A 14618-nucleotide genomic window follows, 5' to 3' on the forward strand; every position below is an offset into this window, starting at 1 on the left:
GCTTATTAACTCATCCTAAAGTGTTTCTTATATCACAATCATCTTTAAACGCACAGATAATTACCATTTTTATCCTGACATTCGCCTTTAACCCACAGGCTGCTAGCACTACTAGCGTTTCCAAACATTTACTTCTTAAATACGGCCCTCCGTATTGTTATCACCGATTACTTTACAAATGACTAATGAAATTAAAAATGACAATTCTTGTTTTTTCATGAAATATTGCAGCGTTTATAGTAAATAGCTTATCAATGTAGGTAATTTTCTTTTCAAAATTCATGTACCCTCATAATCTTCAGGTAAAATCTGAAAATGCACTTCCGCCCTGAATTGACTATCCATCTCAAATGATGTAAATTCCGCTTGGCCGGAGCATCCGTTAACTCCTCCCTACTTTTTGCTGCTACTTTTTAATTAAAATGTTAATTTATTGGACAAATTTACTATCTAATTCACTTAATTCGTGCTATGAAAAGAAAACACAGCGCGAACGTCACTACTTGGCACTGTGGATCGGCGAATAAACTGAGAAAGACACAAAGAGACTGAATTTACGTCTTTTTGTAATGGCAGTCAGTTTATTACTGCTGAGCTAATTTCTCCTAACTCCTTTAAGCTCAGAAAATTCAACATTTAAACAATTTATCAATTAACAAGTACATTTGTGCAAAACAATTATATACACCACAGATCGATTTGAACATTAGACAAGTTATATGCAAAGTATATCTAGTATTTGACATACTGCGGGTACAGCACTTTGTATGTTTGTATACACACCGTACAGGTGCTGGTCATATAATTAGAATATCATCAAAAAGTTGATTTATTTCACTAATTCCATTCAACTTGTATATTATATTCATTCATTACACACAGACTGATATATTTCAAATGTTTATTTCTTTTAATTTGATGATTATAACTGACAACTAATGAAAATCCCAATTTCAGTATCTCAGAAAATTAGAATATTACTTAAGACCAATACAAAGAAAGGATTTTTAGAAATCTGAAAAGTATGAACATGAAAAGTATGAGCATGTACAGCACTCAATACAGCACTCCTGCTGCTGACCAACTTTATGGAGATGCAGATTTCATTTTCCAACAGGACTTGGCACCTGCACACAGTGCCAAAGCTACCAGTACCTGGTTTAAGGACCATGGTATCCCTGTTCTTAATTGGCCAGCAAATTCGCCTGACCTTAACCCCATAGAATATCTATGGGGTATTGTGAAGAGGAAGATGCGATATGCCAGACCCAACAATGCAGAAGAGCTGAAGGCCACTATCAGAGCAACCTGGACTCTCATAACACCTGAGCAGTGCCACAGACTGATCGACTCCATGCCACGCCGCATTGCTGCAGTAATTCAGGCAAAAGGAGCCCCAACTAAGTATTGAGTGCTGTACATGCTCATACTTTTCATGTTCATACTTTTCAGTTGGCCAAGATTTCTAAAAATCCTTTCTTTGTATTGGTCTTAAGTAATATTCTAATTTTTTGAGATACTGAATTTGGGATTTTCATTAGTTGTCAATTACACTCATCAAATTAAAAGAAATAAACATTTGAAATATATCAGTCTGTGTGTAATGAATGAATATAATATACAAGTTTCACTTTTTGAATAGAATTAGTGAAATAAATCAACTTTTTGATGATATTCTAATTATATGACCAGCACCTGTATATACAGCTTTAAGATAATACAACATCAGATAACTTCACAAATACAATATAAACAATAAATACAAATATCACGTCTTGAACAATGTCTGGACATTACAGGATGTGCTCTTGACTGGTTTAAATCCTACCTTGAAGTCTTGATGGTTTCTCCTCATGCAGCTCTATCTTGCATTTTGGAGTTCCCCAGGACTCTGTTTTGTCCCATGTACTGTTTTCATTACATATGCTTACTCTGGGGTCCATTCTTTCCAAACATGTGGTGTCATTTAATTTTTATGCTGATGAACTGGAAGAGGAGGAGACACAGGTTTGCTTATCAACAATAATTGGAAATATTCCACACTATCTTCTCTATGCAACAACTATTCATCTGAATACCACGCTGTAAATATCACTTCTCCCACTCAGCTCAGTGTTGTTGTTGTTTACCGCCCCCAGGTCCTCTTCACAACTTCATTGAAGAGTTAGATGTGCTGCTCTCATCATTCCCGGAGGATGGCGGCCCTCTTGTAGTCTTTGGGGACTTCAACATCCACCTGGAGAAACCCTATACTTCTAACTTCCACACCCTCACTGCCTCGTTCAACCTCACGCGCCTCGCCACAGCCAGGACTCACAGATCAGGAAACCAGCTTGATCTCATTTACACCCGTAACTTCACCACAGATAACATTTAAGTCACACCTCTTCACATTTCTGACCACTTCCTCATCACTTTCAACATGCTCCTTCCTACATGCACTACACCTACACCACCACCACTTTATTTTATATGTAACCTTCGCTCTCTCTCCCATAGCACCCTCTCTGCTAAAGTGACATCCTCTCTTCCCTCCAACTTTTCATCTCTAGATGTTGACACTGCTACCGACACCTTATGCTCAACACTTACATCCTGTCTAGATAACCTTTGTCCTCTGTCCTCCAGACCAGCTCGTGCCACCCCCTCCTGCCCTTGGCTGTCTGACATCCTCCATGAACAATGGAGTATACTCAGGGCTGCTGAAAGGAAATGGGGAAAGACCAAGAATCCTGCTGACCTAAGAGACTACCAGTCACTACTCTTCTCTTTCTCTGCTAGTGTTACCACAGCTAAACGTCTTTCTATACCACCAAGGTGAGCAATGCACCTAAAACTCGGCAGCTTTTCAAGACATTTAACTCTCTTCTTTGCCCCCCTCTTCCCCCGCCCACTTCATCTTTGACTAAGGAGGAGTCCGCTGTATTTTTCACTGAGAAAACATCATCCATCAGCAAACAATTCTCAGCACCTCAGACCTCCGTACACACTACACTCACTTCAAACATTGAACTATCCTCTTTCGCCCCACTGACTGACACTGAAGTCACCAGACTTCTCTCCAGCCACCCCACCACCTGTCCCCTTGACCCAATCCCCTCCCATCTCCTTCAGGCCATATCCAGCACAATCACACCTGCACTCACACACATCATCAACACCTCCCTGCTCACCGGCACTTTTCCATCCACAATCAAACAGGCCCAGGTCACGCCCCTACTTAAGAAACCCACATTGGACCCCTCTACTTCCGACAGTTACAGACCTGTCACTCTCCTCACATTTATTGCAAAAACACTTGAAAGGACAGTTTTCAACCAGGTGTCTTCCTACCTATCCCAGAATAAACTACTGGATGACAAGCAGTCTGGCTTCAAAACAAACCACTCCACTGAGACTGCACTGCTATCGGTCAGAGAAGCACTGCGGCTAGCGAAGGCGGAATCTAAATCCTCGGTCCTGATTCTGCTAGACCTTTCTGCAGCATTTGACACTGTCAATCACCAGATACTGCTAGCAACCCTGTCATCTCTAGGAATCTCAGGCACTCCTCTCCACTGGTTCAAATCCTATCTCTCCGGCAGATCCTTCAGGGTGTCGTGGAGGGGCTCGCTGTCCACTGCTCACCACATGATCACTGGGGTCCCTCAGGGATCGGTGCTTGGACCGCTGCTCTTTTCCATCTACACGACATCCTTGGGACCCATCATATACGGCACACGGCTTCTCGTATCACTGTTATGCTGACGACACCCAGATCTACATCTCGTTTCATCCAGGCGATACTACTGTAGCAGCTCGCATTACAGCCTGCCTGGAAGACATCTCAGCTTGGATGAAAGAGCATCACCTCCAGCTGAACCCTGCCAAGACTCGTGTTTCCGGCACACCCTACGATGCAACACGATCTCACCATCCAACTTGGCAATACCACAATCACTCCTTCCAAAAGAGCCAGGAACCTCGGAGTCATATTTGATGAACAGCTGTCCTTCAATGATTACATTGCAAAGACAACGCAGTCATGCCGATATGCCATATTCAACATTAGAAAGGTTAGACCCTATCTCACTGAGCATGCAGCACAACTCGTTGTCCAGGCCCTGGTAATCTCAAGGTTGGACTACTGCAGTGCTCTCCTTGCTGGTCTTCCTGCAAAGGCTATCAAACCACTCCAGCTGGTTCAGAACGCAGCAGCACGCCTCGTCTTCCAACAGCCCAAAAGGGCTCATGTGACACCCCTTTTCATCTCTCTCCACTGGCTACCGGTTGAAGCCCGTATCAGATTGCTGTTGGGTGACTTTACGTCATGGGTTTGTTTATGTTGAAATTCAACACAAACTGGACTGGAATTGCTACAATACATGCAGAAATGCCCGTTTTTCAAAAATGTGTCCCTTAATTTCCCAAATTTAATGAAAAAGTGCATGTTCCTGTATTACTGCTACTCACAAATGAATGTGTCTTCTGGCTTTTGCATTAGGTGTACACCACTTTTTGTAGTGCCTTACAGACTGATCGGCATATCTCAATTTAAAATCTTGCGCAAAACCCGATTTGAAATTTCAGGAATGGATTCTCAGGCGCGTATCTATCTATCAAGCAGGCTCAAACACCATTTGTCTATAATTTCTGCAGATGTTAACCAAACTGGCTTCAGCAATCGGATTCAGAGAAACAGGAAAACGTGATGACATCTTTCTGTTTCAGCCACGTAGTGCTTTGAAAGATAGGGGGAGGGGTGGAGTGGGTTTCAATTTGCAACCTCACCGCTAGATGCCGCTAATTTTCATACACTGGACCTTTAAGATATGTGTGTAACAAACTCAAAATCTTACAAATCATCCTTTCTGGGCATCTGATCGAACCTCTTTATAATAGCAGCGGTAAGTACTTATGTTAGCATGGACAGCTGTGCGTGACATGCAACGGCTGTGGTCTCATCTGCTTGCAATCCTGGAAAAAGCTTGACTTCACATTTGATGTCATTAAGGATTGTGTCCCACACATCAATCACTATAGGAAGGACCTACAGTATAGTTGACTTCGCAGATTAAAGTAGGATAGAAGAACGTTTTTAAAGATTAGCCTACAGTAAAAAAACATACTGTAAAAATATTTATAAAATATTTCAACCTTTTCTATTTGATTTGCAGTGCCATCCTGCATATGAATGCTATTCAAACTGATAATGTTTTGCTGCAAGCAAAATGTTTTAGTAAGGATAAGATTGGTTGTTATAGGAAAAACTGGAGACACCGTCTCAGGACTTCAGCTCCCCGTAAACCAAAACCTTAACCCTAACCCCTAACCCGGCCTTGAATTTAAAATAACTGAGTCAGTTTAAACCATTTTTTATGAAACAAACATATCCATCCTACAAGTAAAAAAATAGAAAATGATGAGCAATGAGAGTACAGCTCTTAAACAGGAGGGTCCACAAATATGACAAAGAAAAAAAATGCATTTTGTGGCTTTTAGTTTGAGTTATTTTAAGGCTATTGCTTCCAAGCAAATCATTTCAAATAAAGTTTCTCTCTTCTCACAATAAAAAAGCTGCCATTTTATGCCATCATTTTACACTTTAACTTCTCGTCAGATTGCCAGTACAATCAAATGTTCTTTAAATCTGAAGCACGCCACCCCTATATTATAGACCGTTTCATCGAACGCGCGCACCTGACCCCCAGTTAACTTCTGGTTTGTGTTTAGCTAGTGTCTAATAATTTAACAATTTATATTGTATTTAATTTATGATAATATCTATTTGTATTATTAGTTTACTGTATAATAATTGTATTAAACAAATGATTTGTTGAATTTTATTGTATGTTAATTTTATTAAATAAACAATTTGTTGAATAGTTCGGTCGCATTTAAACAAACCATATGGTACAATGACATCTAGTGGTTGAGCTTGGTATCGCAGTCATTCAAAATATTGGAGAGACAAGTTTAGACAACTTAAGCCAAGTTATGGTTCTTCTCGGTTTCTTTTGATTGTTATCAGAAATAATCTACAGGCACTCTATTGTTTGTGAATGTGTACCGGAAGTTCAGTTGGGGGTCACAAAAGTGCGCATGTGCAGGAACGTTTGTTTATGTTGTTAAGATGAAACTGTCTATAAAAGATGCTAAAGCAGCACCTTAAATCAGCCAATTTATGCATATTTACTATTTTCAAGATGGAGAATGGTACATATTGCACTAGATAGTCTTCCTGTTTTAGTGGCAAATAAAATTACATTGCGCATTTTAAGGTACTTCATTAGGTCTTAAATGGTGCATTGTATGATAAATAACCACAAAGGAGCATCGATCAAATGAACAGCAGTATGTTTAGCAGTCATAAGTTATACTGTTGAACTGAACTGAAGCAGAACATTTGTATAAGTTTGTATAAACAATTGTAAAATGTATAGCCTAAACTAAAATAATGTTATTAACAAGCATTTTTCATAATCAAACCATTTTCAGGAACACAAGAACAGAAATGTTAAAATACTGTGTTTTTAAAGGGATACTCCACCCAAAATGGAAAATTCTATCATTAATTACTACCCCCAAACCTGTGTAAATTTCATTGCTCTGTCGAACACAAAGAAACGTATTAGGACGTATGTTAGCAACTGACATTTCTGGGACATCAATGACTACCATAGTAGGAAAAAATAAAATGGTAGTTAGTCAAAGATGCCCTAGAACAGTTTGCTTTCCTAAATTCTTCAAAATATATCAATTTGTGTTTAACAGGACAATAAAAATTATTAAGTAATTTTTCCTTCTGTGGTATCAATGATGTCCCAGAAATGTCAGTTGGTTTGGAAAGCTTGAGGGTGAGTAATGATAGAATTTTCATTTTTGGGTGGAGTGTCTCTTTAAGCCCTGGAGCTAATAAAAAAAAAAAAATGTTTAAATCTGTCCCCTTACCTTACCCCAGTTCTCAACAGTAAGCTTGTAATAATGAATTAAAGGTTGAGCTTTTGGTGACTATTTTGCAGGAAATGTTAGTTTGATGTAATTTGACTTTAACGTAAAGACCATAGGTAGAGTTACAGATTGCCACTTTTTCCCATCCATGCACTTCATTTTCTGTCACAGTTCTCCATTAAACAGGAAAAGACAGTTTTATTTATAATCTTTAATCACCTCTGCTGTTTTTCATTCACATTTGAGCCCAAGTGAAAGCTATAAAGTTCTTAAGCACAAGTGCTGGAGTCATCCAAGTTAAGTGCAAAACAACACCGATGATCTGCAAAAAATTTTCTCAATCATGTTTTTGTTGTTTTCACTAAAACATCCTCAATAAATATACTAATTTGTTTACATAAATTACATTATGATACTTTTTTTAGAGAATAGGCTTTATCTTAATTGAAGTGAGCTTTTAAATTTTGTTAGATTTATGCCTCAAAATGACAATGTGGTAAGAAAAACAAACTAACTTTAAAACGTATCCACGAAAATAAGTCACAGTTCTGTTTCTTGACTAAAGTCTAGATTTAAAGGATATCGTTCCTGGAAACAAGACAAAAATACTAGTTTGGTAACATCTTTTTTGGAGCATAAGCAGAAGTCCTGTGAATTTTCATTTCAAGCACCAAAGTTCAAAAATGCTCTTTTTTTATATTAAACTTAAATGCACAGTTTATCCCAGAGATCCTTCATGGCCAGACATGGCACTGAAGACTTAATTTTGAAAGCGTATAGCCATAATAAAAGTCTAAAAAAGAGCCTAAAAACCCTGTTAACCCTTTGTGTCTTACACCGGTCTCCCACATGTAAAAAGGTGACTTTCAAGAGGTAAAGTTTATAACAGAAGTGTTAGAAAAACAGAATAATATAAAGTAAAAAACCCAAAGCGTTAAATCAGCATCCATCTTCAAAGTCTGACATTTTTGCGTGTCATGGATTGTTGACAAATCCCACCCAGAGTGTTGAATTTTGGCCCGAGGTTCTGCAGGAAGTCCAGGTTATCTCCGAGATTGCTAACCGTGAGCTGATCTAATGACTGACAATCACTTTCCTTTCCTTCACATTCATACTGATATGGCAAATATTCGGGATAGTCTCTCTGATCTTCTGGAAGCCCAATGAGTCTCTAAAGTATAACAAAGAAAAGATAAATATTTGAATCCAAATCCTTAACATAGCATAATTTTGAGATTTTTTGTTCTGTGTTGTTTTGTACTTTTGCAGGTAGGTGGCAATGTGCACCTGTTTCTCAACTCATGGTTGTTCACCATGTTTAGTTACATTTACGCATTTAGCAGACTTACATTGCATTATACTATACATTGTATCTGAGAATGTGCAATCCCCTGGGATCGAACCCATGACCTTGGCGTTGCGAGTGCCATGCTCTAACCACTGACACAGACAGCACTGAGATTTGTTATTCATTGTTCATTGAATGCATTATTATGATGTTCCAGTAGAGGGCGCATATTAGCAACTAGTGGTGAGCACCCGTTTCCTTTTCTATTACTCACAATACACTGATTGAGGGAAACGCAACATGTGTTCGTGCTCATTTGTTATATGTTCCCTTTTCTAGGTAAGCCCTTTAAAATCTGATACTTATAAGAATATTAGTTAAATAATTGCTTGAAAACTTGTATTGTTGTTATAATGTACTTGAGTGGTAAAAAAGAGTGAGATTGAGCGACACTCTGAGCACGTGAGTAACTCCGATGCTATGGTGCTAATATTAGCGTGATTTATGCATAGTAATTAAGCTTGATGAAGCAACTATTTCAATGATGTTTATGCTGTAAGTCTGCTCATTGTGATGACACTGTCGATGGTTTTGTCTCTAACATGCATTCTCACTTTTGTGTTTATATCGCTCTTGAATATATTGAGACTTCCTGTGCAATGGTTGGCGCGAATTACCGCGTTTCTAAAAATATGTAAGACAGTAATAGTGTCTCGTTATTGATTCGGTGTACATTTTTGTATTATAGTCTTTTGCCTTTACTAGTTAATGCTTGTAATCTTTTCGGTTAAAGGCAAAGGAAGATTCGTTCATGTAGAGGTCATGTAATGTTATTGTATAATGTGTAGGTTATGTATTTCATCATTGTCATGTTGTGTATGGTTTTTAACTTGTAAACTTGTTATTTTTCCTTTTCGATTACTCACAATACACTGATTGAGGGAAACGCAACATGTGTTCGTGCTCATTTATTATATGTTCCCTTTTCTAGTGTGTGTGTGTACATTATCAGAACAAGTTGGCACAGGGTCTTTTTGAGTAGAGTCGTAACTTTGATAGCATTAAGAGTGTTCAGTTTTGTGGAGATTCTCACCCAGTCAATATGATCTGCCAGGTTTTTGTCTGATCGTGAACTATATGAACGACTCAACTGACTCACTCCACTCTGAAAAACAAATGTGACAAAAAGCAAATTCAATTCCTGTGTTTGTACATTTACCCTAAGACAGGTCTTTATGTTTTTCAATTACATTACATTCATTGTTCAGCATTTTAAGCTTTTATTGGATAAAACTAAAATATTTCAATAAATTCATTAACATGATTATGTAAAATTAAAAATAATTATTATTACTTAACTATAATATCATGTGGCATACAGTGTTTCTTATTTTTATTTCTTTTTTCACTCATTCGCAAAACTTACCCTTCCCGTGTTGATTCGAGCCATTGACCAGCTTTGATGTGGCTTTAGGGAGCAAAAATATATATTAAATATTCTTCATCATTACACAACATTTATGTAATTAAAAAAATTAATATTTACAATCACCCCAAAATGTATTTGTACACTTAGCCACACTTAAAAATGTATGAATTACTGTTTAAAAAAGATCAAACTAAGTGACACGTGTTTGATGAAATAAATGAAGTAATTTTGCAACTTAATATGCGAGAGTTTACAAAATGTCTCTAATTGTACGAAGCTCATATGTGGTGCAAACAGTAACCTAAAAGTTTAAAGAAATTTTGGAAGGTGTATTTTGCCACACAGTTTCATCCTCCATACTGTAGACATTAGAAAACAGTTATGCAATACCCTTTCCCAAAACTAAATTCACTTTTTTTGAGCTGTTACTTGTAAAGGACTCAAAAGATAGCTCACTGCAATAACAAACCAGAATGTTTAAGCAGAAAGTGTCTAAATTATTTTTGTCATGTGAAAAGTATGCTCTTTTAAAACCTAAACAGACTTCTCTTATATTCTTATTAACAGACTTAAAATAAGTGCATTGCATTTTACAGTATAATTTATCTGATGCAATTACAATCACACTTTAAGGGCCCCATTATACACCCGGCGCAACGTGGCGCAAGGCGCAGCGCAAGTGTTTTTGCTAGTTTCCGCCCGACGCAGTTCTCATTTTCCCGTCCTGCGCCTCGTTGTTTAAATAGCAAATGCATTTGCGCTCATTGGTCTAAAAAAGAGGTGTGCTCAGACGCATTGTTTGCGCGTTGCTATTTTGAGGAACTGAAAATAGACTGCGCCATAGACCAACTCAAACCTGGCCTGAAGTCTAAAGTCAATGGCGCAATATGTTTTTTGTTTAAAGAAAGAGCGCATTAGTAGAAAATGCGCCTCTGAGCGGGTCCACATACAACGCGCTTTCACTTTACTTATTACACAGAGGGAAGCGCAGCAGCACACAAACATGCCTAATATAAAAAATAAATGGATTACAATATAAAATATTATTATTGTGTACATAAAAGATAAAAATCCGGCTTGTCATGTAGAGATGATCTGCTCGCGTGCTTTAACCTCACGCACGAGCAGATGCGTTTCCTCTCTAGAGAAGCATCCAGTCTTTGCTCTTGCAAATTTCGCCGTGTAAGTAGCGAATCCGCCATGGTGCGAGCGCAACTGGCTCTTAAAGGCAATGCGAGATGAGACTCTGATTGGTTTACTGCACGTTACGCGCAAAAAACACCCATTACTCATTAAGAGAATCGGGACAACCAGTTTAGACCATGCGCCCGGCGTGCCGACCGTTTTCCCGTCGTTAAATTAGCAAAAGTGGATTCGGACACGCCCTGAGTGCACCTGCGCCGTGCGCTTTAAACCATGCGCTTAGATCATGAAAATAGGGCCCTAAGTATCTGTTTACAAATACTTTCTGACACATTTTAAATATATGTAGAAACACATAGAAACACAGTGTGTGTCGGTTAAATGTTGCCTTGAAACAACAGGAATGTGTGAAGCTTTGTGACCTTTATAATACTCTAGGCTAAAACTCCTTTGTTTTTTGTACTACACTTCCCCACACACAAGCCCCACCCAGGCACCTGCCAGCACCACACGTGTCACACCCATCTGTCAGTTTGACAAAGCTGTCACTTACCATGCTACTCACACCTCCGCCGTTGGACATTTCATGAAATTTCTTGGAAGAATACTGAGAAAGACAGAAGCAAAATCCATATTTCACAATCTGAATTAATTGATTATATTGATAAAGTTGTTATTATTAAATCAAATAATACATCAAAATCAAGTAAAGTTTAAACTTTAAGTATCATTGCATTGATGTAACTGTCACACGTATAAGTTATGACATTAACAGTTATCCGTCATGCGTTAGAATTGTGGTAAAATGCAGTACTACACTGAATCTAGAGCAAAATTCACACTCCCTGTAAAGTTTTTAATATCCCCAACAATTGCATGTTTATTTAGTAAATATAAATATGTTGGCGACTGCGATACTCTTTAACTACCCATCAGACCACATAAAAAATCAGTTTAATTAGTTTTTTTCCAAATCAACAAAGAAAGTATGAAAATGTATAGATTCTTTAAAGATCTATTAAGATAATCTAGATCATAAAGATCATATGCTGTGCTTTTTTTATTTAATAATTTTTACCTTGATTTCCTGTCAGTTTTTTGTTCTAGACTACAAAATGATTCGTAGTTTTGTGAAAATTTACTAGATTTGACACTTACCCCTAAAGGGCTTCTGAGTGAGCCATGTTCACTCTTTTTGAATCCATCAATCATGTGCTCGGGCTAGAAAAATAGCAACACCCAGGTTGTTAGTAGCATGTTATTAGAATCTTTGATTACAGAGATCTGAAAGACATTAATTGAATGTTGTTCTCTTAAACACAGAAAACAGTCCGACAATCATAGTGTGTGTGTGTGTGTGTGTGTTTAAATCATTTATTTGTTTATGGTTGTTTGCTAAAAACCATGATTGGCATTTGCTATGGCTAGTCAGAAAGGATTTGGGAAGGGGACAGTCATTGAAGAGAAACAATACAGCCAAAACGAAGAGGTATGCTGCCATATACGTACATGGCAGGTATGCCAAGTCTGAACTTAACAGAATTTCAATCAACCTTAAAGGGCTACTTCACCCAAATATGAAAATGATGTCATCATTTACTCCCCCCTCAGTTTATTCCAAACCTGTATGAATTTCTTTGTTCTGCTGAACACACAATATCTGGAAGATTGTCATATCTCACCCCCCAGGCGTCTGTTTTGAGGCCTCTATCTTTTATTGTTAGTATTATTCATTGTGATTCTAATATTAATAATAATACTTTTTATTTTTACACTGGTAATACAGGGATTTACTCTATTGATTTACTACATTACATCAAGCTGTGTCTTTGTTTCACGAGTTCAATGTAACTGAACCTTATTCCTGTTTTAGTGACACTGATGTTGGAACCACCAATAAAGTAATTTAACTATTACTATACACGGGAAAGAATATCTCCTTACATGTAAAAGCACATTGAGCGCTGTTTGAATGCATTGTTTTGCATGCATGCAGAGACTCGCATCTAACACTGCTGTCTCTAATCCAACAGCTTTTGGCCATAATGACACTTAAGATTCAAAAGCAGTTCACTCAAAAAATATGCTGTATTATTTATTTACTAATCCGTATTTCATTCTAAATCCACATTGCTGAAGTTTTTATGGCTACTCATTCAATGCAATAAAATCGGTGCAAAGAACTTTATTCCTAACAAGTCTTCTTAAGCCATTTGTCAGTAAAGTCATTAACAGATCAGACAGCTAAAGTCCTCATTCAATTTAATTTAAAGGAAAGTACCGGTGCAGATGCAATCTTCATGCCAACAGCATTGCCAGCTGGAACAGGTTCAGGCTTACGAGAGAACAAAAATAAAGAAGAAAATTAAAAAACTTCAAACTGAAAGATTGTTTTAGACGGCAGGTGTTATCCTGAATTGGACCTGATTAATGCTTTTTGTTGTTGTTTATTGTTGTTTGCTGACAACAATTACTGTCTAGAAATGGAACAGCCATGTTTACATGCAGCCTAATGATGTGTTAATAGATGGTTATATATTAATATTAAATGTGTAAATAATCATTTTCTGAAGCCTCTTAATGTGCATTAAGTGCAGCTTATTTTATTAATATTTTTTTTGCAAGGTTTGCCTATGAAGTGTATACAATCTGAAGTGTTTCTCAACAATAACCCTGAAATTGTGTGTGTGCAAGATGGAATAAAAGCTGATGTCATGGCCAACAGTGTTTATAAAACATTTATATTCCACATTTAGTCATATCTATACTGTAAATATATATTTGTGTGTGTGCGTGTGTGTGTACGTGTGTGTGTGTTTAAGAATAAATAATACATTAATATGCACAGTACACAGACATATATTATGTAAACACCATTTTTTATTCCGGATGTGATTATTTTTATACATGCATACATACATACATACACAGACAGAGTGGGAACTGGTGAATTATGATAAGCAGTAAAACTCAAGACAACAATCAATTGTTTCCCTTAGTTCCAACAAGCCTAAAGAATTTGCTAAAGGTTACTTATTGCATAACTCATGCATTACTGTTTGACATACGTTAAAAAAAAACATACCTTATAGACGGAGCCTCCTCCCTCCTCATTGTATTTAATAAGGGTTTGGGTTCCCTCGTCGTGCAGGTCTAGTGGCATATGTTGAGAAGTCTTGCTTCCACACTCACACAGTAAACAAAACAGGAGTAATACTGTAGAAAAACAAATTTGTTGTTCTGTAGATTATTCATGACGGGGAATTTTCAACATTTTATTTCCCTCACAGCATATCACTGGAGGTTAGTCGTCAATCTTTTTTAGTAATTCTTTTTTTTTGCCTAAATTGGACAGTTCTTTTTTTTTAAATGTTAATATTACCGGTGTGTTCTACCAACTGTAAACTTATTTTAGCTGAACAGCAACAGACAATTTTTAAACCATGCTATTAGGCTACAGAACATGAAAAATGGCAAACAATAACACCAAATATTTCTGCATGAGGCAAAACATTGGGATTTTGGTCAAATAATTTGTGGAATGTTTTTTACACAAAGCTATTGCATGGTTTCAAAAGACTAGAAATGTAATGCAAAAGTATTTTTCAGCTGTCAATGCTCACAGTTAAACGTCCATGTGAATAAATAATGACAATGATTTTGGGTAAATTGGATGCTGCTGTAAGTCTACCAATCGTTCTCAACACACAAAAAAGTGAGGAACCCTGCCGTTGGTTTGTAAATGAACTAATGCTGGGTTGTTTTAACCCATTGTTGAGTCAAAAATAAACCTTTTGGGGGGGGATTAATTTAACAAAGCGGCTGGGT

The 14618-nt window shown here is 37.3% G+C and overlaps 1 protein-coding gene across 3 annotated transcripts in view; it reads right to left on the reverse strand.

The window, feature by feature from the left end:
• Positions 1-7126: 7126 nt before the first annotated feature.
• The window catches only part of cdh26.1 (cadherin 26, tandem duplicate 1), a 36024-nt gene continuing 28532 nt past the window's right edge, over positions 7127-14618 (reverse strand). For all 3 annotated transcript variants that reach the window (XM_057319879.1, XM_057319878.1, XM_057319880.1), the window contains 7 exons: positions 13876-14006; positions 13072-13125; positions 11949-12011; positions 11344-11397; positions 9645-9686; positions 9312-9383; positions 7127-8101 (listed from right to left, as the gene is read on the reverse strand). In XM_057319879.1, the coding sequence (XP_057175862.1) occupies positions 7883-8101; positions 9312-9383; positions 9645-9686; positions 11344-11397; positions 11949-12011; positions 13072-13125; positions 13876-14006 (635 nt within the window). In that variant the 3' untranslated portion in view covers positions 7127-7882. The remainder of the gene's footprint in view (positions 8102-9311; positions 9384-9644; positions 9687-11343; positions 11398-11948; positions 12012-13071; positions 13126-13875; positions 14007-14618) is intronic.

This window comes from Triplophysa rosa, linkage group LG21 (genome assembly GCF_024868665.1).
Source record: "Triplophysa rosa linkage group LG21, Trosa_1v2, whole genome shotgun sequence".
NCBI classification, from domain to species: Eukaryota; Metazoa; Chordata; class Actinopteri; order Cypriniformes; family Nemacheilidae; genus Triplophysa; species Triplophysa rosa.